Source organism: Ascidiella aspersa, chromosome 3 (genome assembly GCF_963924565.1).
Source record: "Ascidiella aspersa chromosome 3, kaAscAspe10.2, whole genome shotgun sequence".
NCBI lineage: Eukaryota > Metazoa > Chordata > Ascidiacea > Phlebobranchia > Ascidiidae > Ascidiella > Ascidiella aspersa.
In genome coordinates, this window is record NC_139449.1 from 4,176,132 (window position 1) to 4,198,722 (window position 22,591).

The 22,591-nt window shown below is 31.9% G+C and overlaps 2 protein-coding genes across 2 annotated transcripts; one reads left to right on the forward strand and one right to left on the reverse strand.

The window, feature by feature from the left end:
• Positions 1 to 318: 318 nt before the first annotated feature.
• LOC146158159 (uncharacterized) lies at positions 319 to 17,255 on the forward strand. Its single transcript, XM_083383555.1, has 20 exons — positions 319 to 439; positions 1,044 to 1,078; positions 2,082 to 2,127; positions 2,441 to 2,577; positions 2,752 to 2,807; positions 4,032 to 4,250; positions 6,547 to 6,736; positions 7,222 to 7,371; positions 7,917 to 7,995; positions 8,212 to 8,997; positions 10,010 to 10,074; positions 10,367 to 10,537; positions 10,819 to 10,918; positions 11,886 to 12,173; positions 12,827 to 12,923; positions 13,480 to 13,570; positions 13,815 to 13,897; positions 14,167 to 14,329; positions 15,345 to 15,447; positions 16,514 to 17,255. Exons 1-20 carry the CDS (start codon positions 370 to 372, stop codon positions 16,645 to 16,647), a joined length of 3,063 nt encoding a protein of 1,020 aa, XP_083239681.1. The 5' UTR covers positions 319 to 369; the 3' UTR covers positions 16,648 to 17,255.
• LOC146158160 (4-hydroxybenzoate polyprenyltransferase, mitochondrial-like) lies at positions 17,242 to 21,282 on the reverse strand. Its single transcript, XM_083383556.1, has 6 exons — positions 20,744 to 21,282; positions 20,037 to 20,241; positions 19,323 to 19,542; positions 18,359 to 18,456; positions 17,669 to 17,828; positions 17,242 to 17,405 (listed from the first exon to the last, which is right to left on the reverse strand). The coding sequence occupies exons 1-6, from the start codon at positions 21,237 to 21,239 to the stop codon at positions 17,265 to 17,267; spliced, it is 1,320 nt and encodes a 439-aa protein (XP_083239682.1). The 5' UTR covers positions 21,240 to 21,282; the 3' UTR covers positions 17,242 to 17,264.
• Positions 21,283 to 22,591: the final 1,309 nt, after the last annotated feature.

Genomic DNA, 22,591 nt, shown 5'->3' on the forward strand with positions numbered 1-22,591 from the left:
CTCCAAAGGGAACTCGAATCTGAAAAAAATTATGTTAAAATGCAGTATTGTAGTTTTTTAGTTATGTAGTAGGAATAATATTTCATGCATTTTTTACATTTTGTTGTTTAAAGAGTATTAGTATAAATCGCTTGAGTCAAAATTTTGTAATGAATGTGGTAGTTTCGATAAATTAGCAAGATTTTACACAATGCTGAGACCAAACTAAAATATTTGCATAAATTCGCTAACCATTTAACAAACTATTTTATGATTTTAAAAGGTGTTTGTAAAATTTAATTTTGGAATTGTGTCCCAAATGACCTTTTAACTTATTTCAGAATACAAAATGATGTGACACTTGATTAAAATACTTTGAAATCCAAGTAAATGGTTGTGCTGGATAAAAACAAGCAAGATCCAATGAACAAGTACAATGTGCTTGGCATCGTTGGTGAAGGTAGATAACATTTTATAATTAAAATATAAAGCAGAGACAAAAGTCCAACTTTGGTGAGTCTGCCCACCTGATTGCATTCCAGTGCCTTCCCACCAAAGATCTTTGGCATGAAATGCTTGTAGTGAATTAACAAATAAACACTAGCCTTTATGGAATATATTTATATTATATATCATCCTATTTTGGCGTAGGATTCTGGCCAAAAGAAATTTTGGCGCAAATCTTTGGTAGCCACAAATTTGGAATGCAGCCAGGTCTGCCCAAATATTGTAATCTACTTTTGTAAAGTTAGTACTTCTTTTGGTTATTTTTTTAGTGTAAGACAAATATGTGTTGTGGTAATTATATACTTTTTTAAAACACAAAAATTCCAAAGAACTTATATTTTTATTCTAGACTAAAACAAATTCGTATCGCAAACTTAATCAAAATAAAAAGTATAGGTTTATAAACCCTTTATACCAAATATGTTTCGCTTGGTAAAGTCTGCTTAAATAGTACAGAATGTTTGCAATTTGTTGGGAGTATATTTTTATAATACACATTTTTTTAAATTAACTACTTTCTTTTTAAACTCTTTTATAATAAAATTTTATGTTTCTAGGTGCTTATGGAGTGGTTCTGAAATGCAAGCATAAGGTAACATACAATAAATTGTGTTTATTTGAACAGTATGATAGTCTATAAACTTTAGCATAATACATGTAGAAAAGCTTTGCTATTATCATATTTCAAAGGAATATTTTTTTTTATTTGTTGACAAGCTTATTTTAATCTTCACATTAAAAATGTTAAATTGAAAATATTATTGTATTTTGTTCAACAAAGTTATTTTGGGTTGGTAATTATATTGCGTGAAAGATCTGGGTTGGATTTTATGAATATGTCTTTTATTTTTAATGGTGAAAATAACGGCCCAAATAGACGTTAAAAGCGACATGCTTTATTTTCAAACGTTTCGGCAATTTCTAATGCCATCATCAGTGATATGAAGGCCACATCGGTTGCACCCGTTTATACACACTTTGGTCGCACCAAGAAATGATAAGAATGATAAAAAAGTGCATAACAAGCGTCGCAAAAAAATAGATAAAAAGGTGCACAGCAAAAACGAGGAGCGAGGTGTAAGCCACCTGCGAGTGTGCGTCTGACGAAACAGGTTGTTGGTCTTTTATTTTTAATTCCAAAATTCCAATGTATCAATAGTAATAATTATTTGAAACATAATAAATCAATACCAGGTAATTACGAATCTAGTTATCTTTGTCACTCAATAAAGTTTGGTTTCGCTAGTGTAACTTCAAGCCTCCCAATAAAGGATGAAGTGTGGCATTTAAATGTCGGCGTACACTGCGAGTCCCCTTCCTTGTGTGCTATCAAGTATGTCAACAATCTCTCAGTTGGGAAATACACACTCACGCTTGGCGTTCCATGAATGGGTCTGAGGCCCCACAGAAAGCGTGGAATGTATTGTCTCTAATGCTCACCAACAACAAAAGAGTCGCTCCCGGCCTGGTTGCCTTATCTTCCTTTTAAGCTGTTATTGAGTATTTGGATAAAAGCTTTTGCACAAAAATATACACACCTTATAATATTTGTACAATTTTTATAAAGGTTGTAACACATGTTTTTCTGTTTTTAGGAATCAAATGAATTGGTTGCAATAAAGAAATTTAAAGACAAAGAAGGTGACAAAAGAAACTTGTTTTATTTATATAGTTTGCCCTAGTTTAAGAAATCCTTTAACATGCAATACTTACAAAATAGTGTAGAAGAATATCAATGTATGCTTTTAAAATTTTAAAGTAATTTATGCCATTTTTATTATAAAATTTCACTTCTATATTTCATCCAAAACAGCTATATTGTTTACTTTTAGCTGATAAATTTTTGGTATTTTCTTTAATGGTAGTTTGCTGTTAAAAATATATTAAATCTTTTATGACAAAATTTGTTATTCATTTAATTTAACTTTTTACAAATATTCATTTTCGGTTACAGACAGCGAAGATGTTCAAAGAACAACTTTGCGTGAGCTGCGAATGCTCAAATCTCTCAAGCAAGAAAACATAGTGGAACTAAAGGAAGCTTTTAGAAGAAGGGGCAAACTTTATCTGGTCTTTGAATATGTTGAAAGGGTAACTTGTTTATTGCATTTTTGTGTATTCGTTGTACAAAACATTCTACTTTTTTATTAGCTTTCAGCCCTTAAATAATGTGCATATTTTGAAAGTAAAGTAATTTTTCGGCCCACTGCAAAAATACCCCCAAAGAGATTTTTCGTGAATAAAATTGATTTTTGATATTTCTAGAATATGTTGGAAATATTGGAGGAAAAGCCAAATGGTGTTTCAGAAGAACATGTCAGGTAAGCACAGAATATATATGTTGAAAATAGCTATGTGGGAGTATTTCTATCAAAAATAAAAACTACTTAAAAATGTTATTAGCATTGAGATATATTAGACAGTTAGTGAGCAGTCATGAAAAAACATTGGTGAGTGATGAGGGCTTAAGGAATGCAGACAGGGTGAGAATTTATGTTTTTTTCTGTTTGCCAAAGAAACACGTACGGTAATCTTTGTTTGATCGGGCAATCCAAAGTCATAAACCATTGTCAAGTTTGCCATGGAGACTGTGTGTCTTAGTGGAACAGAACTGGTTGTGTGTAGCCTCAAATAAGAAACACACAGGGCAGGTCTGTTCCTGTTTATTGTTACCAACATATGGCGCTTAATGGAGACAATTGACTGAAGATATCTCCCTGCAGAACCCCTCTTTACTTTGGCATTGTGTCGGGCTCTGCGTGTCTAACAACGCCCAATAAACAATGGCTGTATTTGACCACAAATTTAGATGAACGCTGTCACCTTTATCTATTATACATGCCAAACTTTAAACACAAGAGGTTTGTCTCACAGCAAAGAATTTTTAATATCTATAGGGAGAAAATACTTTGGGTACAAAGTATTGCTGTCAAAGTTGTAATTGTTTATCCATGATGAAGTTATAAATATTTTCTTGCCTAAAGTGCACAATTACTTTAAATCATAATGAGTTTTTTTTTAAATATTTATATCTTAAGAAACTTAAATTACTGTTTCGCAACATTATATGGTCTAATAATATTGCCTATTCGTTTTTCTTATTACAAATAGTCAAGGAAAACAGCTCATGGTTAAAATTTCGAAAATAAATTTGCTTTGTTTTTCTGTTTTGATAAATACTTTAAATGTAAAACTTTAATTGAATTTGTAATTGTTTGGCAAATTTTTTTCTGATATTAGTCCTTGGAAAACACATTAGTTAAAGGTAATCTACCTCATTCAAAATATCATACTGTGGAAAAAAATAATCACAAACAACAAATGTCTACTGTTGACCTATGATGCAAGTTTACAAGCTAAGACCAGTTTCACCAAACAAATGTCTAATAACAGTCTAGTTCATTGGGTACAAGTTTTATTGTGAACCATAACAGACAATTTTTTTGTTTTGAAAAAAGTCCAATCCCAATTTCGCAATAACAAACTTCTTTTAACAGCTCTAGTTCACTTAAAATAATTTCTAAAAAAAAATTCTATATTTGCAGGAGTTACATTTACCAGCTTGTAAAGGCCGTGCATTGGTGTCACTCGAACGACGTTATTCACCGTGACATCAAGCCAGAAAATCTCCTGATCAGCAAAGAAGGAACACTAAAGCTGTGTGACTTTGGCTTTGCGCGACCCGTTTCTCTCTCAAGTCACGGTTCAGCTTACACCGAATATGTGGCAACACGGTGGTATAGATCTCCGGAGCTGCTTTTAGGGTAGGTATTCCAGTGTTGTAATGACTTATTTCATTTAAAGTGCCCTTAAGTCACTATTTTTTTAATTTTAATTGACTTGACTTAAGTCGTGGTGGTAAAATAATGACTTGACTCGACTTAAGTCTTTTGGACAAAAGACTTAACTTGGACTTTGTTATTGAGATGGCATAAGTTAAAAATAAGTGTTTTCATTTAACATTATTTTATAAAATTGATCTATTTATTTATAGATTTGCACTTAAAACAATTAGATGTTACATTTTTTAATTGACTTGTTGCTTATATAGGACAAGTTTACAAAATTTTAAAGGTTTATGGTTTTATTTTGATTTAAGTGATTTGACTTGGAAATAACTTGGTATTTATTTTAAAGACTTAACTCAAACTTAAGTTATTGTGCAAATGATTCATTTTAAATGTTTACAACACAAGTATTCTATTTCAAGGATGTTGGATTAAAATTGTTAAAAAATATGTGGCTTTAGCTGTTGCTTCACATTGAAATATCTTTCAAAATTTTGTTTAATAGCTGTGGTGTTTTAAAGCTGAACTCTGCGCAGTAGCTCACAAAAATGTGGCTCTTTTTATGGTAATAGAAATGTCATATTTCTTAAGAAGAATTATAAACAAGTTTGAATAAGCTTGTAAACTAAGCATGATTGATTTCACTGTGTAACCTAAAAAAACAAATAACTGAATAAAGAAATAACAATACAACATTTAAGTTGAAGCAGCCACAAATTTAAATAAACACCTTAACTAAATAAACCAACCCTGTTGATATTGCCCCTTGCCAGAAGCTTGCTATATGAGGTGTTAAAACTTAGCCTGTCAAAAATTGGGCGTTGTCTTGATTAACTTTAAAAACAGCATTGCGTGCAAACTAAAAGGGTGTGTCAGAATTTTGCCTGCCACCACATTTGGGCATGTTATGTGGTTTCCTGGTCTGAGTACTTTCATTTACCAAACTAACCATGATTTTATAAAATAGCTAAGTTTTTCAGTAATGTTTCTTAAAAAAAATGAATGCAGTTACAGCAATATGAATTTAGAAAGACGTAATTATTTAACTTATGTCTAAATTATTTAGTTTAAAAAAAACATAGTTTAAAACTCCGGTATTGTACTTGAAAGTTAAAACGTAATATACTTTCCAATTTGTTTTATTTTGCAAAGATTAAGTTATGCCAGATGATGTTAAACTCAGTTCTAGTTTTTCTTAGACTAAAAAAAGAGATCTATGACTTTGTTTTACATCATCCCTATTTCTTGTTTTTGTAAGAAAATAGTATTTAAATGGCAATTTAAAAATAAATTCTATTGTTAACTAAATAGACTTGTTAGTTGAGTACATAATAGTATGCAATTAAAAAAAACGTTTAACAATGTCACACCGCAAAGTTATGTGTAAAAGAAATGTGGCATGTTCAATGTAAATATCATGGCACTCTCCAAAAAAATATTATCGAAGATATTTTATCTCACAAGTGTTATTGACATTGAGACAGCATAGAATGTGTCTCAATATTGATTTCTAAAGCATAAGTGTCATGTTGGTTTTAATTAGGGTAAGTTTTGTATATTAAAGGGATGCTGGCATTATAAATATAAAACGGCCAAATAAATATAAAACCTGATTTTAATGCATTTTTTCAAAGCAATGCCTGTTTATTGTTTGAACATATGCTGCATTTTTGTTAAACCAAATAATAAAATCTATTCAATTATTTATAACATTGCTCAAAATTAGATTCCTTACATTTATTTCCATTTTTAAAAACATGTTTTTATAAAGCAATCATGTTTTGTTGGTTAAACAACATAAAATATATCAGTTGCAATGCTTAAAATAAATTTATTAATTATTATTTAAGTTTTGCAGCCTAAAATTTGACAGAGGCGCTGACATTTGGCCAATTAATACGAGACCTGATTTTAGTGATTTTTTTGTCAAACATATCTGTTAAACATATGCTGCATTTTTGTAAACCAAATATTCAAACAAATTCAATTATTTATAACATTGTTCAAAATTGGGTTCCTAACCATTGTTTTTTCCTAACAATGAACTTTTGAATCTATTTTTATAAAGCAGTTATGTTTATTGGCTGTTTAAAACTTTAAATAAAGTAGTTAACTGGGCCTAAAATCAAGTGATGACCAATTATTTCAACACCGGCAGTTTAAAATATGTTTTTTATAAAAAACTAACGTCTTTTTAACTGTTCAAAAATATTAAGTTCAATAGTCACAATGCTTAAATTCAAATGATAACCATATATTTTGGCCTTTACAGCTTAAAATATGACAAAGGTGTTGATGTTTGGTCTATCGGTTGTATTTTGGGGGAACTGAGCGACGGACAACCTCTTTTTCCCGGTGAAAGCGAGATTGATCAGCTTTTCACGATCCAGAAAATTCTTGGGACGCTGCCACCTCAACAAATGAAGGCCCTTTTTATGAATCATCGATTCAACGGATTAAAGGTATTTGATGCAAAAGCCATGACTCTTTCAGTACAAAACAACTCACAGAGAGTAAGATTTATTTTTTTTTTAGTTTTGCTATAATGATAGTAGCTAGTAACTAGAAAACTGATTTCACTTTGTAATAAGGTTTTCTATATAAATTAAATGACTTGAAATTGACCAAATGAAGTATTTATTTTGAATTTCAGATAATGTAATTAAATAAATATTTCTACTACTTATATACAGTCTTACTGCATTTTTTATTTGACAAACCTGCTTTAACAAACCTGCTTTGCTTTAATATGTTCCTAAGATTGCAAAAGTTTTTTTCAAATGTGTTGGTGTTTTTAACTTAATCTGCCAATTCTTTCAAACATGTTAAGAAACAGGAATACTTTAATGTACAACAAATATAACATGCCACTGTTTTGCATAAGATTTCAAATTAGACTAGTTTTGTTTTCACTTTTTTTAAATGTTTTTTTCTTTTCTTTACTTAGTTTCCCATGTTGGGAAGGCCAGTCACGCTTGAGAAACGATATCAGGGAATCATAAACAGTGTCATGATCGACTTCATGGCAAATACCCTGGTCATGGATCCCAACAAAAGATTCTCCACTGCCAACTGCCTTGAACACCCCTGCTTCAGAGTAGGTTATTTTTCATGCATTTTCTGAAGTGTTTTGTGCCAGCCATTCAAGTGATAAACTTTGTATTTTATATATTTCTCATTTTTATTAAAAAACAGGTAAAAAACATGACTTATTTCTGATAAAAGACAAAGCAATATATGACAAAGCAATATATGACAAAGCAATATTTATTATATATATATATAATATTATATTTTGTGTATAAAAAACAGACAATGTCAGTTTTTGAAAAAAATGGTAAACAGTTCAATGCCAAAATAATAAAACTATTTTGAAACTAAACACCCGCAAAAACTTGAAAAATATGTTTTTGTGTTCAAATAGTTTAAATTTTTATCTGATTTAAAGCAAGAGTGCAAGTTACCAAAAAAAAGTTGCTGTCTAAATAAAATTGTCAAATTGAAAAATATTGATAAAAGTTTGCCAAACTTTTGTCGAAATTTGTCAGACTACTTAATGTTATTAACTGTAGACGAATTTTCCAATCATTACCTCATTTCTATGGTGTATCTCTGGTATAAATTATTTAATTTTTTTTTCAGATTGAAAGATTAAAAGACAAGCGCTATGAAGCATTTACTGAGGCAGCAAAAAGTGGCAATCTCACAAGACAAAATAAACGTAAATGAAATTCAGTTGTTTTTAATTGATAATAATTCTTTAATTTCTAGCTTGACTAAAAACTAAATCGTGAAAAAAAGCAAAAAAAACTCATTCTAAATATAAATATACAAATTTTACATCAAATGTATTCAGGTATATGCATATATCTGTGATTTTTAACAGCACACACAACTCTAAAATTATCTCTAAAAAATTTGAATTATTATGTTTTAGAGAAAAAGACACGACACCACCCCGAAAACGAAGGCGAATACTGCGACATTACCCAAGTTCCGTCCAACATCGATCTGCTCAATTTTCAGCAAAACGACGCTTCCAAGCAGGGCTACGTTATCGACACTCGCAAGCAAGACACGGTTTCTGCCGCGACAAAAAAGTCAAAAAAGGGTAAACTGCTGTCAATGCTCAAAGCTCAGAGTGAGGCGAAAATACACACTGAAGGCGAAGACCCTAAAACGCCACGACCGTCAAAACACTCGACGATGCAAAGTAAAAACTTGTACCAAGCAAACGGGGACAACCCAACACAGACCGATAACACCCCGACAATGTGGGCCGCCAAAAAGTCAAGTGTCGGTAAAGGAGTTTTGAAGTTTCAATCTGTCGGTTACGATGATGGCAAAATCGAGAATTCCGAACGTCAGGAAAGTAGGATGTCTCCTCGCGGAAAAAGATCGGACAACGATATTTCGCGAGCGCACAAAGGTTCCTCTCCGAGTAGTGAGGAAGACTTTGACCGAGAAAAAACGATGAAACGAAACAATAACAAGGAAAACCTATACAGACAGTGCAAGTCCTCCCTGGGCTACAACAACAGTTTTAAGTTGGCCAGTTCAACGCCAAAGTCTCGGAGCCCAGTCCAGCAGTCATCTCCACGAGGTGGCACCACAACAAAAGGTACCCACGGAAAACAGAGCAACTCGGACTCGAGTAGTTGTTCATCTCCCGTTATTGAAGAGAAGATTACTTTCGAGGAGCGCCTAATGCCAACTATACAAGGTATAAACCTGTAGATTATATATTTACATTGTTCGAAGAAAAACGATAAACAACATCATTTCTGAGAAAACAATACACATATTATGCTGTTTAAAAAATGGAATGCCAGTTTGGTGTTAAATTGGCAAACATTCCAAAACTTTCAAAATTCCAGGGCGTTATTTTCTAGACAATGCAAACATGCGTATTAATTAGATAAAAAATGTGAACTCTTAGATAACAGCTGTTGCCTGTTATCACTGAGCCAACCATTTCGCCTTTTAAAACTTTTTTTCGCACATATAGGTTAAAAAAGTTTCCATTGAAATGGAAAAGCTATAACAATAATTTAAAAAAATTGCATAAAACATAAAAAACATAGTTTTGGGATTCTATGGCCTCTTGCTTATATGGTAACTAGGACTGTGTTACATAAATTATGTTGCACATTTATTGATGACTTATGTGAAATCCGCTATGAGTGCAATAGCAAAATGTTACATTTAAAAATGTCAAACTATTTTGGAAAATTTTTAACACTTCGGGCATAATGCGTTTTTGTGGTAAATAGTTTAAATATTGATTTAATTTAAAGAAAGAATCTTCATTATAATATTAATGTATAAGAAAATTTCCTTACATATAAAAGTGGCAGCTCTGTGATATGGATTTTAATTTTCATGACAGCCATAATTTTCAGAAATTTCAACGGTATTTAATTCGTACTTGCTACTGGAAATTGCTCGTAACTATCAGCAAATGTAACTCTCAGCTAAGCCGAGCATGAACAGGAGATTCACTTGTTGTTATAAGAAGCCAGACCACCTTGTTATGACTGTGCAAAAACCACACAGTGTTTTGATACTGTGCAGTGTGCATATCCTGTGTTATTTTAACTGGGCCTGTGTGCTATCCTGTGATTTGCAATATTTATATAATTTTCTCAAATTTTTTATGCTTGAATACCTCGCTTAAAAAAAAAATAAGTGAATAAAACTGTTAATGAAATTTTATTTGACCTTATTCTTTTTAGGTGTACAAGTTGTTCAACCAAGGGCTTCACAAAAGTCAGCAAAAGACTCACCAAATGCTGTTAAGGTTTTTGCTAGGAATATGTAATTTAAACTTTAAATTAACAAAATTTAAAAAAAACCTATACTTACTACATTTCCATTTTCCGTTTTGGCAGTTGATATTTGGTAATTAATACAGTAAAATGTTTAAGTGTATGAATGGATTTAGAATAAGTATTAAGAAAAAGTATGAAAAAAAACCTGCAGACCATTTTTATGGAGAAATTCACCAATTATTGCTTTCCTAAAGTTTTTTAATGGTTGTTGTTTAGTATATCTGTTTTGTCTTGGTAATGTTTTGCCCGAACTGCTTGCAGAGTTCTAAATCCACATATGCCACAAAATCCGTCGTCTTTACAAATGAGAAGCAAAAAAGAGAAGAGAATTACACGCAAATTCCCGCATCGCAATTCCATTCAAAGCCACTCATCACAAGCGTCAAAAGCTTCATGACCTCCATTCCTTTGGAGAACGACAGAGATCATACTGTACGTAAAGCAAATAAAAAAATATACATCTTTTAAATTGTTCTGTGTGCCAAGGGATGTTCTAACGCCTAGTAACTTATTATGAATAGACATGCCCTGTCTTGCAAAAATTTAATTGAAAATTGGCAAGATTGGCCCTTTATGTATCATTTATAATCCCTGTATTTTTTTTTATATATGCCTACTTAAACTTTTTTCAAGGTCAGAGAAATTAATTTTAACTCAATTTTACAAAAATTAACACACAATGGTGTTTTAAATTATGGACATATTATTTGTAGACACAAGTATCTGAGACAGCAAGCTACAAAAAGGAGCTGAAAAGATTCCGTTCCAGTGTGTTTGGCAAGAAGGCAGATTTGGACAAGTCTGCGATCTCAAGTAAATAATCAAAAACCTTGTCTTTCACTGTGTAAACCAGAGTCTGAACATGAAAAGACCATAATGGGAGTTTAGGCATCAATGTAAAGAATCAAAGTGTCAGCTTTGATGCTGCTAAAGCCACGCAGTAAATTTAGCTAAGTAATGTTTTACATGTAAACTTACATTTACTCTTTTTGTAATGAAAATTGGTAATGATTGCTAATTAGAAGAACGGCTAAAACAAATTTTTATTAATTAGTTTACATGAAACGTTATGTCTGTTTAATATTGGATTTGTCTTTACTGAATTTACCGGTTATTTTGTTTTTCTTGTCTAAGTATAGCGGAACTTAACAATGCCACAAAAACTATAATGTTATTGTTGTCATTCTTGTGACATTTTATCATTAGGCAAATAAAGATCATAAATTGTTTATTCAAAGTAAGGGGTTTACTGATATTCATACAGGCACTTAAGAATGCCACAAAAACTACAATGTTGTTGTTGTTGTCAATCTTGTTAATTTTTATCATTATTTGATTAAAGGTCATAAAATATTGGTTTAAAAAAGGGTTTAATTGAAATTCATTTAGTTCTTACATGGGTAACGAACATAAAAAGAACGATGCACAACCTTTTTTGTCTTACGGCAGCCTACAGAAATAATAAATAATTTGCAACACTCTTGCTCGTATTTTTGCTTTTTTTCGAGTGGTTAACTGTAACCTTACAAATTGAAACAGCACAAAAATTGTGCAACAAGGTTGAAAAAACCTTTTTAATTTTTGGCACTTTAATCGTACACAAAAAATTGTATCGAGAAGATTACCAATAGAGCAAAAATCGGAACCTAAAGAATTTAAAATATCTCTCGGCACCATTGAGCGTTAAAAATGGCACTCTAGACTGCTACATCACCACGGTTGAGAACCACAGAGGTATAACCTTAAGAAATCTTGAAATACAATCTGATTTTTGATGCAGGAGTTCAGCGACACGAATCCCTCGATTCAAATCATTCCAACTCGAGCAATGGAAGCGGTGGCCACCATCACTTCAGCAGCGATCCCGGTAAAAACACCTCAGTGCAGCCATCCATGTCTACCGTGGCCGAAAACAGCTCTCAGTCGTCGCATTTCTACCACAACCACCATCATTCCGATCTCACTGGGCTCTCGGCAACGCTCTTGAAAGGAGCCGCTTTCGAACAAATCGGAACTCTGCCGAAAACTCCAAAGGACAGAGAGCATAGGGCGAGGAGTCACTACTATGGTAATTTATTGATTTAAAATACTTAATTTTGGTTTTTGGCTTTCTGTTTATTGCGTTTTTTCCTGCTTTAGCATTTGACTACTTATTTTTCTGCTTTTTACTGAAATTTGAATATATGTTGCCTATTTTTTTTTTTTTTTTTCTGACAAAAAATAAATGGTTTATTTTAGTACTTTTAACGAAACCAACAAAATCGATTTTTGTAGAAAATCATTGTAAAAAAGTTAACTGAAAGAACAAACAGTCACTACTGTGGTATTTCAAGATATTGACTGAAAACAATAATTTTTGAATATCGAAGCCAAGCTTAGTTCATCTTTCTTATAAAATGTTTAAATTTTGTCGTTTGTTTTGTTTCTATTTCGCACATTGACTGTAAATATAAGGTTGTAGGCCTATATGTATTAAAAAAAATTAGTATTTTTCTTAAAGACACATGTTGGGCTGTCTATTTAAATTACTAATGATGATTATATCTAGGCAAAATATCTTTTACTGGGTATGCTTTTCTTTAATTTACCACACAGATTATAAATGTATATTTTGACAAATAAAAATAAACTATTTTTAGGTAAAGTTTGTGTAAGCATAATACATTAAAGTGAAATTATTTTGTTATAAAATTGTATTAAATTATGACTTTTTTTTACCAGATTCTCAGTTGGATTCTGACATGAAGGTCAATTCTCATGTTTCAAGGGCATATTCCAGGATGCATTTTGCTTATGATGACCCGAATGATGATGCAATGTTAGTAGGCTGCACTATTTAATCTTTTTTTTGTTAAATAATTGTGTACAAAAACATTGTACGTCTTTTAAAATTTAGTTGGTTGGAACAATTTAATTTCGTTTTTATTTAGAATTTTTACATGTTGCTCCTACAATCCATCAGTTTATTTGTATAGCGGTAAACACGTTTTTAGGTTATTTGTTGATTTAACCCATGTGTCGCCAAACTAAGGCCTGCGGGTTATATCACGCCCACAACAGTTAATTCTATCAGCCCGCGGCCTATTTATGTTAGCCAAAGCAATTCAAAAATAAATTTGTATGAAATTTTAAAATAAACGACAATTTATTGAGGCTTACAACAGTATCTGTTGCATAGCTATTTATATTTCCCTCATTTAACAATACCAACTTAAAAAAGTTCGACTCAAAAGTTTAATATCTGGGCCGCGATTATAAATCCTTAAAGTTTCCCGGCCCTTTATGAACAAAAGTTAGTTGACTCCTGATTTAACCCTATAACCAGTTTATCTTAGTTTGAATTATAACAACCAAATTACTGCTTTTGTTTCAAGGGACCCCTACAGAAGAGATGGAGCTGTTTCTGCAGCGAAGTCAGTCCATGGCCTTTTTATTAAAAAGAAGAAAAAGGGAAGAAAAAACAAGGTTGGACCTCTTTTCTGTGTTAACACAGTTTCAACCAAGACGTTTAAATATTCCATAATTTCTACAAAAATCACAGAAACCAATTATGCATAATCTGGTGTATTTTGCCATTTCATTTTTTTCTAAGGATATAAAAGCGCCAGATTTGCAAAGCACAGGCATATTGGGTGGATCCCTATACTGAAATTAATACTAACAGAATGTATAAATGCAACGAATAAACTCACAAATTCTATTTTTTCAGGTTGGAAATTTTGTTGACGGTGAACGAAATGCAATTCAATCTTCAGGATTAGTGAAACAGCATATTGCATTCTGGGATAGCAGGTTTGTAATACGTAAAAAGATAGAACATGCTATCTTTTAACAGATTTTGACATTTATATTTGTTCTGGTACTACTTTATTTATCCCCTGGGAGTCCTTTTCCATTTTAAAATTTCATCTTAACTGGTCTTAAGACAAGGCTTTTAAGCTATAACAACTGACGATAAACATATCTATAACTCTATATTCCAAATTATCTTACTTTAAAAAAAAAACAATTTTTTTAAAAATAAATATTAGTTTGAATTAAATTTTATTCTCATTATGCAGAACAAATGACAACAAACAGTCGTTTGCAAGCAAGAACAAATCATCAAGTCAATCTAAGGGCTTTCAAAAACTGCTCAGTACCCCTTCATCGATGCACCAGGCAGAAAAATCTGCTTCCAAATCACTTTATCTAAATCAGCAGTTCCCTTATATTAGTAATCAGGTGATTAGTTGTATATCTATTTTTGTAAACTGTTATTTGTTAACTATATACAAGTATACTAAACGAGGCGGAATTCTTTAATCCAGCATATTGATCTTTTGCTTTTAGAAAAGTGTCTATTGGTTTGATACATTATTATTAGTAATGTCTTACACTGCTGATATAGTCCCAGTCAAGTTATTCGTAACAAAACTAAGACCGAGTCAGGTATTTTTAAATAAAAATTCTAAATAATTCCAGTTCTAGTCATAAAAAGTGAATGCTAACTTATCAAAATTGGAAAACTCGTAGTAAACGTTAATTTTGAACGATAACTCAACTAGAAAATAAAACAAAATGCAATACATAGCAAGTAAGCTGATTTATTTGAAAAATATAAGACAAATAACCCAATTTTATTAAAAAAAATGCTTATTAAATTCAAACCTGGTCATAAGCCATCTTAAGTCAAGTCATTACAATGTTACTATTACTCAAAACCTAATTTTATTTAGATGTGGAAAATCGTTTTTTAGTTATTTTCTATTAAATCCGAAATCATTCAAGTCATTTTTTTACCTTAAAAAGCCCACTAAGGGTTTGGTTATTACAACACTGCTATGTTCATCAGTACTTATCCTTCGAAATGATTTTTGACACAAAGAGCAATAAAATAAATGTGTTCCGGCCAATATGATTTATCATTCATTGAAAGGATTCAGTTTGTGAATCACCGCGTTAGAATGTCTAAATAATGTCATTGTTTTGTAAATAAATTACTTTGTTTCGGATAAGCTTCAGTTTTTTTTACCACGGACCCCTACATTTTTTTGCTTCGCGTGGACCACGGTAGGCAAGAAAAAGTGTAATGGAGTCTACATTCAGTGCAAATCGTTAGATTTTTTAATTAAACTTATTTTAAAAATGGATTACTTTTAAAATAAACACTAATATTTCCATTAGGCTTTTATGGGCCTCTATTACTAGTTCACGGACCCTAGTTTAAGAACCCCTGACTTGAACGTTGTTATTGCAGTCCAATCAAGGTGAACCGAGCCGAACTGGACTTGGAAGAACAAACCTGCATTCGCAATACACTGCAAGCAACCAGACTGGCAGACATGACAGAAAACCTAATGGTCAGTATGCTTCTACTTTTTGAAAACTCTCCGAATCATTAGGTAGTGATTTGCAACATATTCTATAGGCCTAGTTTTATATTTTATTTGGGAATGCTTTGTTACCGTTTATAATATTACTTACTAGACCTATGAAGTTATTGTGTGTATGCCTGTAGGTCAATCTCTAAAAAGGAATGTTATTTTTTTTTAAATCTATTTCAAGAAAAACAAAATTCAGCAGATTGTTGACATGTGGACATTAAAACAAGAATGGTGGTTAATGCTATCAATCTGAATTATTTACAGATCTATTTCTAGTTTAAAATGAATAATGAAATAATTTAGTTTGCAAAAAAAGTGCAAGGTCATGGAAATGTTTTATTTTTGGCAGCCATTAAACTGCTTTTCAGCTGCGGATGCCTTTCGTAGAGGTTGTATGTGCTTTCTTCGTTGTAAAATTTGCCAGTTCTCCAATTTCAAATAAACCTGCAATTTGAAACCACCCACCTACTGTGTTGACCTTGTTTTTATGGGGTTATTAAAACACTCCATTACATTTTGCACCTTGTAAAAAACGCAATTACGTCTTGTAATGCATGTTTTATATTACTGGACTCATTGGTGTTTAATTCTTCACCTGTTTATTGTTGTAAACAAAGTCCCAATCAGGCCTTTTCAAAAAACGACCTAGTCGTCATAAGTCGCCGCAGTCAAGTTATATTAATAAAAATTAAACAGTAAACTCGTGTGATTGTGGTAAAAAAAATAACAAAAAGGTAATATATATATCAAGTAAATTGTTTTTTCATGTGGAAACGGTGAGATAAATAACCCAATTTTAGAAACGAAATGTTTAATGAAAGCACCTTATTTCAAGACGTCAAGTAAAAAGTAATTTAAAATCAGTGACTTTAAGTGCACTCCAGTAATTGACTGAAGTCATTACAACACTCCATTTTAAACAAATACTTTTTACTAAATGAGTAAATGTTTTTATTTGGTTGAAAAAGAAATGCTTTTACATGTAAAGAAAAATATTTTTTGTTAAAGTTTTTCTAACTTTTTTTTTGTCATGTCACCTCAGACTACTCTCTGGAGGACCAACTGAACTCGGATCTGCATATTTCGGGAACTAACGCGGCTTCACCCCGGTCCCAACACCCCACCCTGGGTCCGATAAAAAGCGCAAAGCGTCGAAAGATTCCCGAGTATATTTGAACTTGGCAGTTTAAGCGAGGCCGAAGAATTGAAACCGGAAAGCGCTCAGTAAAAACCTCTAACAAAAGGGCCTGGTTAACCTGGACTTGTACTCAACGTGCTTTCAGCACCTCTATTATGATTGCCACAACTTAAAAATGGTTTAGCAAATATCCTGCGGCTGTTGTACATTCCGTCACTGTTTATTTCCCAAAAAAATAGTGTAAAAAAGCTACGCATGTCGCTCAAGTTGTTCAGCCTGCTTCTTTTTAAATGCCAACTTTTTTCCCCTTTTTTCGCATACATATTTCACACGCCATGTAACAACTTTTAGTCGGTTAGTTGTGCCAAGTTTTTTTTTATGTAATAGACAGTATGTCGTCCTATCCGTCCAAGGTCTTGCTTTCAGGAGTTTTATGAACACAGCGCGCCGAGCATAGCACCGGTACACAACTTGCTAAAAAAACGTTATGTTACCTCATTACTACCAGTCTTTCACTTTTTTGCCGCTTAATGCCCACCCCACCCCCTGCGCCGTATTTTGTTTTTATTCTTCTATACCTTCATTCAATGTTGCTGTTACAAATTTCTATCTTATCGAAAATAAATGTAATAAAAAATCTGGGGTTGCTTTATTTTTAAACGCTTTTTTTGGTCTTATTTTTCGGCTGCAAATACTTTGCAACGATTACGCCGAGAGCTAGAATGTATCCAAGATGGCGGTTGTTATTAAATGCCTTCCAACAGGACTGTCGACTGTGTGGATTAACGTCTGAGGCCTACAAAAGAAAATGTTTATAACATATACCAAACAATCTAAATAAAACAGCTGCGAGCATAAACTAAATACAGTAAGTTTTCGCCAAACAAGAAGTAACAAGTCAAAATTTTTTTACAAGATATCCATAAAACTTAAAACACATTTTTTATGAATTTTATTTGAATAGATTTTTTTATATTTTATTTGCTTTAACTAAGAAAAAGTTTTTATATAAATTAGATATTTATTATGCCTAGGTAAAGTAATTAAAAAATAGTATACCTCGATCATTGACTTTCCAAAACCAATTATTACTGCTAGGTAGAATGGACCATCCAGGTATTGCATCATTCCAGCCATACTGAATAGTATTACGTGTAAAGAAACGCTCGTGTAAAGAAAAAGCCAAATCTTGTTCAGTTCGCTGCTATTTTCCAGCATTCTGTTAAGAAACAAATTGAATATCTATAACAGTGTTGCTCAACCAATGGGTAGGGTCTCAAATTTTTGTCGCGTTAATTTTAGTTGGGTCGCCAACTGCAGTAGTTTTTCATGGTTAGATTTATCAAGATGGTTTATTGCCTCGTTGCCCAACTTTTATATAACTTTGGATATGTCAATCATTTACATTTTAAAATAGAACATAATACAATTTTATCCAGTATTTATCCATTTTTTTCAATATACAACCTGTATTTGAACATTAACTTTGTATATTACTGAACATCGAAAAACAAATTCCATGTTTAATCAGTCAGCTGCGAAAATGAAAGCATAGGGCCAGATTTGCAAGTTCAAAAACTGGGAGATTTGTCTATTTTAAAGAAAAGGCTATATAATATATTCATGGAAAAATATTGACAAAAAATCAGCCCGACTTTGGTGAGACCAAAATATCGGTAGAATCTGACAATATAATCAGTCAGTAAAGCAATGTATCGGTCGTTACCCAGTGATTTTATATATATATACCTCTCAACTACTGTCATTTCAAGCTTCTCAGCTTCTGTGTGCTTCTGGAAGAGCAAAGTTATGGACTTTACTCCGGCTGCTTTGTCATCTTGTACATCCTTTCAAAAAAAAATAAATTGCAGTCAGTCATGCAGTGTTGTAGTTTAGGTAAATACAAAAAAACACTATATATAATAAAAGTATATAGTACCATCAGGGCTGGGGAGCAACTTTAAAAGAGCATTGACTCAAGCTTGATCTAAACGCAAATCTAATGGCTCTGCAGCTTAAAGCCAAAAAAATGATAAATTTTTCAAAATCGTGAACAATTTTTTTCCGTTTTAAAAAAACAACAAGCAAGCAGCAGAAAACCTTTAAAAAACATATACAAAGAGGTAAATGTTGTAGTTGGACTTGTCTCCTAAGAATTGGTTAGTGCTCCCCTGGTCGAGAACCACTGTTCTATAGGTTAAGTTCGAAATACAAAAAACTTGTCTTTTGCGAACGCCTAAAACTATATTGCTGACTAGTGATCGATCGATATCACTTTTTCAGATAACTACAGATAACCAATTTTTTCTGTTTCTGCCAACCGATACCAGATACCAATTTTTTTTGAGATATGGTAATGAATTAAATTAATAAAAATTGAAATCCAAATAGCATTTTAGTTTATCCGGCCTTCTTATTATTATTTAACCCTTATTTTGCATATTAACATCGCATGATGCTGGACGATTTGTTTTTGGCCAAAAATAAGTAATTTGTCTAGGAAAACTATACAAGGAAAAGCTATACAATATTTTCATAAGAAAATTTTCATGAGAAAATATCTGCAAAAATACCGACCTAAATTTGCTGATATCGGTAGGTGCGAAATATCGTCCGATATTATTGCTAAGTAAACCGATATAACGGTCTATCTCTATAGCTGACAGTACCATTTGAAAAAGCACTGTTTTACAATTTTACTAAATGCTCGAACCTGAAATGCATAGACAGTGTCATAATATAGAGTCCACATGAAACAGCTTCCGTATAGTAGAGACATTGTGAGCCAATCAGGTGTGGGGGCAACCGCAGCATAACCCATTAGAGCCCCGATGTTGATTGTGAGACCCAGTACTGCTTGTGGGATCATGGTGAATCTCTTGGCAAGAGGGTAAATGATCACAGGGACCATGGAAGCAACTCCGATCAAAATACTGCAAAAAATAATTGATTTTGTTTGTGAAATGCTTTTATATTGTTTTCGTGACACTTTGAGTATTAAACGAGTTAAATATATATAAATAAAGGATTTTATTAAATATGTGTTTATTTATAGAAGATAAAAAATACCAGATTTTACCATATTTCAACAGTATTTTTGGCAAAAGATAAAGATTAATCAATTGTCTGAATTAAAAATCCACTGTCATAACACTTTAAAAGTTAAATGAGCTTGTTTTAACAAAGTATATTCAAATGTAAATATAATTGAAATAAATCTAAGTTTAGAAAAAAAAAGAGGATTTACAAAATTTTAATAGCACTTTAGTAAATGAAATGTTTTAAATATATTTCAAAAGTAATAACGAATTTCAAGAATTTTATAAACTATAGACTAAACATGGTGATTTATTGGTTATACTAGATTAGACTAAAATAAAAAAGTATGATCAGCTAAATTTTTTATACATGCAAAGTATATTTTCACCTTGTCATATTTAAAGATAATAGAATGCCCAGGGATAATGACAACTGAACCGCTAGAAGCGCGATTGCGTTGCGTTGACTGATTTGTCCCGAAGCGAGCGGCCTTCCTTTTGTTCGGTCGACTTGTTTATCGAAGTCTTGATCCCAAAGGTCGTTAATTACACAACCGGCTCCACGCATTAGGAATGCTCCAAGTCCGAATAAACCTTTCAGAAACATGTTTTTAAATAATTATGGAATAATCTCAATGGTTTAAAAAAAAATTACTACGAAAAAAAAAGTTTTCCGTTAAATTAATGGCTAGAACTAAAAAAATGTGATAGTATTGAAATTACAGAGTCGGTTAATTATTGTTTCCGAAGAAACTGGCTTAAACAAACTAAAAACAGTAAAAGTTAACACATTTCATTCAATGGCTTGTCTTATTGTGTTTAATTGTCTTGTTGTTTTGTATTAACAAACTTCTTTCAAGTAAATTTTACCACACATGTCATGTTCTGTCAAAAAAATATGGTAAAAAAGCTTACAACAAATCACATTTTAAATTGTGTACAATTCTTTGTGATAATTGGTAAAATTCCCATTGCTTGCAAATTGTTAACAAAACCAAGTACATATAAAATTTGCTTCATCGCATATTTCTTTATAAAATATCTACACACAACAACATAATCGTCTTTCAACTGGAAAAGCTTAACAAAGTCTTACCTAAATAATAAGCGCTAGGTAGTTCTCCAGACGGTGTTGCCATGGTGATGCCGTAAACGCAGGGCAAATACAGAAGAAGGGTTCCAGTAGGTTTATCGACTCTTGCGAGCTGCAAATACGGCCTGACACTGTCTGGTGTTTTGTTGACAAAATACTCCATTGTATACTTTGCCAAAAAGCCCTTGACTTTCGCGTCAAATTTTTCTCTTCGTTGGTAAAGTCTGGTAAACACAGGTCTGTCCTTTTGAACTGTGACCCTTTCTCGGGTCGAAAAGGTTTTCTTTTTTGATAGAACGCCATGCCCGGAATGTACATAATGTTTTGATAACAGGGTACAGCATGGTGAAAATGTTTTTACACCATTTTTAGGCAAACTGGTGTTTAAAATTGAAGGGTGAACGTCACCGGATATATGTCCAGAAAAATTATGCGATGTTACTGCTCTAGTTGTGGATTTTAAATGCGGTAGCAACCACAGTCTAAGAGCCGTCGCCATGAGAAATGATCGTCTTTATTTTTTCAAAGCATTTTATTAATAAAACAATCTACAATAAACAATACATTAGAAAAGCATTATTTGGGCAAAAGTAAAGCAAATTTAATAAATGAACGCAGGCACCTTTAAAGTAAAATATATCATGGGCTATGAAGCCAAATTTATACTTATACTTTCCGCTGGTGTTTAATTTCAGTTTATACAAAATAAATGACCAAGCTGCAACTGGGTATGTTAAATATGGGTTGTAGCATTATGGCAGAATGCTGGCAGCTTCGCGACTCTGCCAGTTAAAGAATCAGACAAAAATGAAGAGATTAGTGCAAAGGTAACTTTTTTATGTGCAAGATTTATTTTTCATTTTTTCCAATAAAAACATGCTTATGGTTGTTTTCACTACTACCACTATTTACTATTGTATTTATATACTACTATATACCATAGTATCTGTCTTTAAATGCTACCTAATTGGCAAAGAACGTTGTTTAGTGCAAACAAATACAGTGCTAGGCAAATAAAGTGTATAATATTTTTAAATCTACTTAAATTTAATGATAGACTGTTGTGTGTTTGCAGTTTTACTCGGATTGACAGCACTTATGTTTCCTATATTGTACTATAAAAATCAATCACAATAGTTACATTTCCAGGTAAGTTGTACTTCTGCATTCTTTTTTGTTTTAAGTAACATCTTAAAACATTTTGCGCCCTATAGCAAAGCAGTCTACCACAGCGTTTAAATTAATTAAATGAATGCACACCATTTGGGTTGGGGGTGGGTCAAGTATGACAATATTTATTCTATTTTTTAATTGTAAAAACGTTTCTTGTATGTTTGTTGTTTTCAAATAATTTTGCTAATGTGGGTTTTATATGGACTTATGTTGAATTTATGCACCATATCTTATTCGATTTTAAAATATAAACTTTTGTAATATGTATAAAATGTTTCGTTTGTTAAAAGCTTTTTTCGAAAAAGCAATTATTAAGAATTGTATTTTTTTTTTAAATTGCTGGAGTAAGTAAACCCATAATACGCGAAGTACATCGGTAAAACAAACTGATAAAGCAAAAAAAACAATCTGATTTTATGCTTGATTGCGTTCTGAAAACCACCTTTACTATATTACGTTTTATTTTATCAGGTCAATGCTTTATTGGCTCGGGATTCCCCCAAAGCGTTATATTTCCTAAAATCAAAATGTAATTTATGTTAATAAAGTTTAATGATTTAAATAAAATACACATTGACCAAAAATTGCTAAATGCAAATAAGATAGTTTACGATAGTTTACTAAAATTTACACTTAAACATAATCTATGTAATACATTTTTAAATTTAATCATGGTTT

What these genes read in the sequence shown, in the direction of transcription:
- LOC146158160 (XM_083383556.1), bottom strand. Translation starts at nt 21,239, where the DNA reads ATGGCGACGGCTCTTAGACTGTGGTTGCTACCGCATTTAAAATCCACA. An exon ending in ACCTAGCGCTTATTATTTAG is followed by an intron (nt 20,242 to 20,743) that starts GTAAGACTTTGT and finishes TGTTTCTGAAAG; the next exon opens with GTTTATTCGGACTTGGAGCA. An exon ending in TTATCTTTAAATATGACAAG is followed by an intron (nt 19,543 to 20,036) that starts GTGAAAATATAC and finishes TATTTTTTGCAG; the next exon opens with TATTTTGATCGGAGTTGCTT.
- LOC146158159 (XM_083383555.1), top strand. Translation starts at nt 370, where the DNA reads ATGGTTGTGCTGGATAAAAACAAGCAAGATCCAATGAACAAGTACAAT. An exon ending in TTCTGAAATGCAAGCATAAG is followed by an intron (nt 1,079 to 2,081) that starts GTAACATACAAT and finishes TTCTGTTTTTAG; the next exon opens with GAATCAAATGAATTGGTTGC. An exon ending in GACCCGAATGATGATGCAAT is followed by an intron (nt 12,924 to 13,479) that starts GTTAGTAGGCTG and finishes TTTTGTTTCAAG; the next exon opens with GGACCCCTACAGAAGAGATG.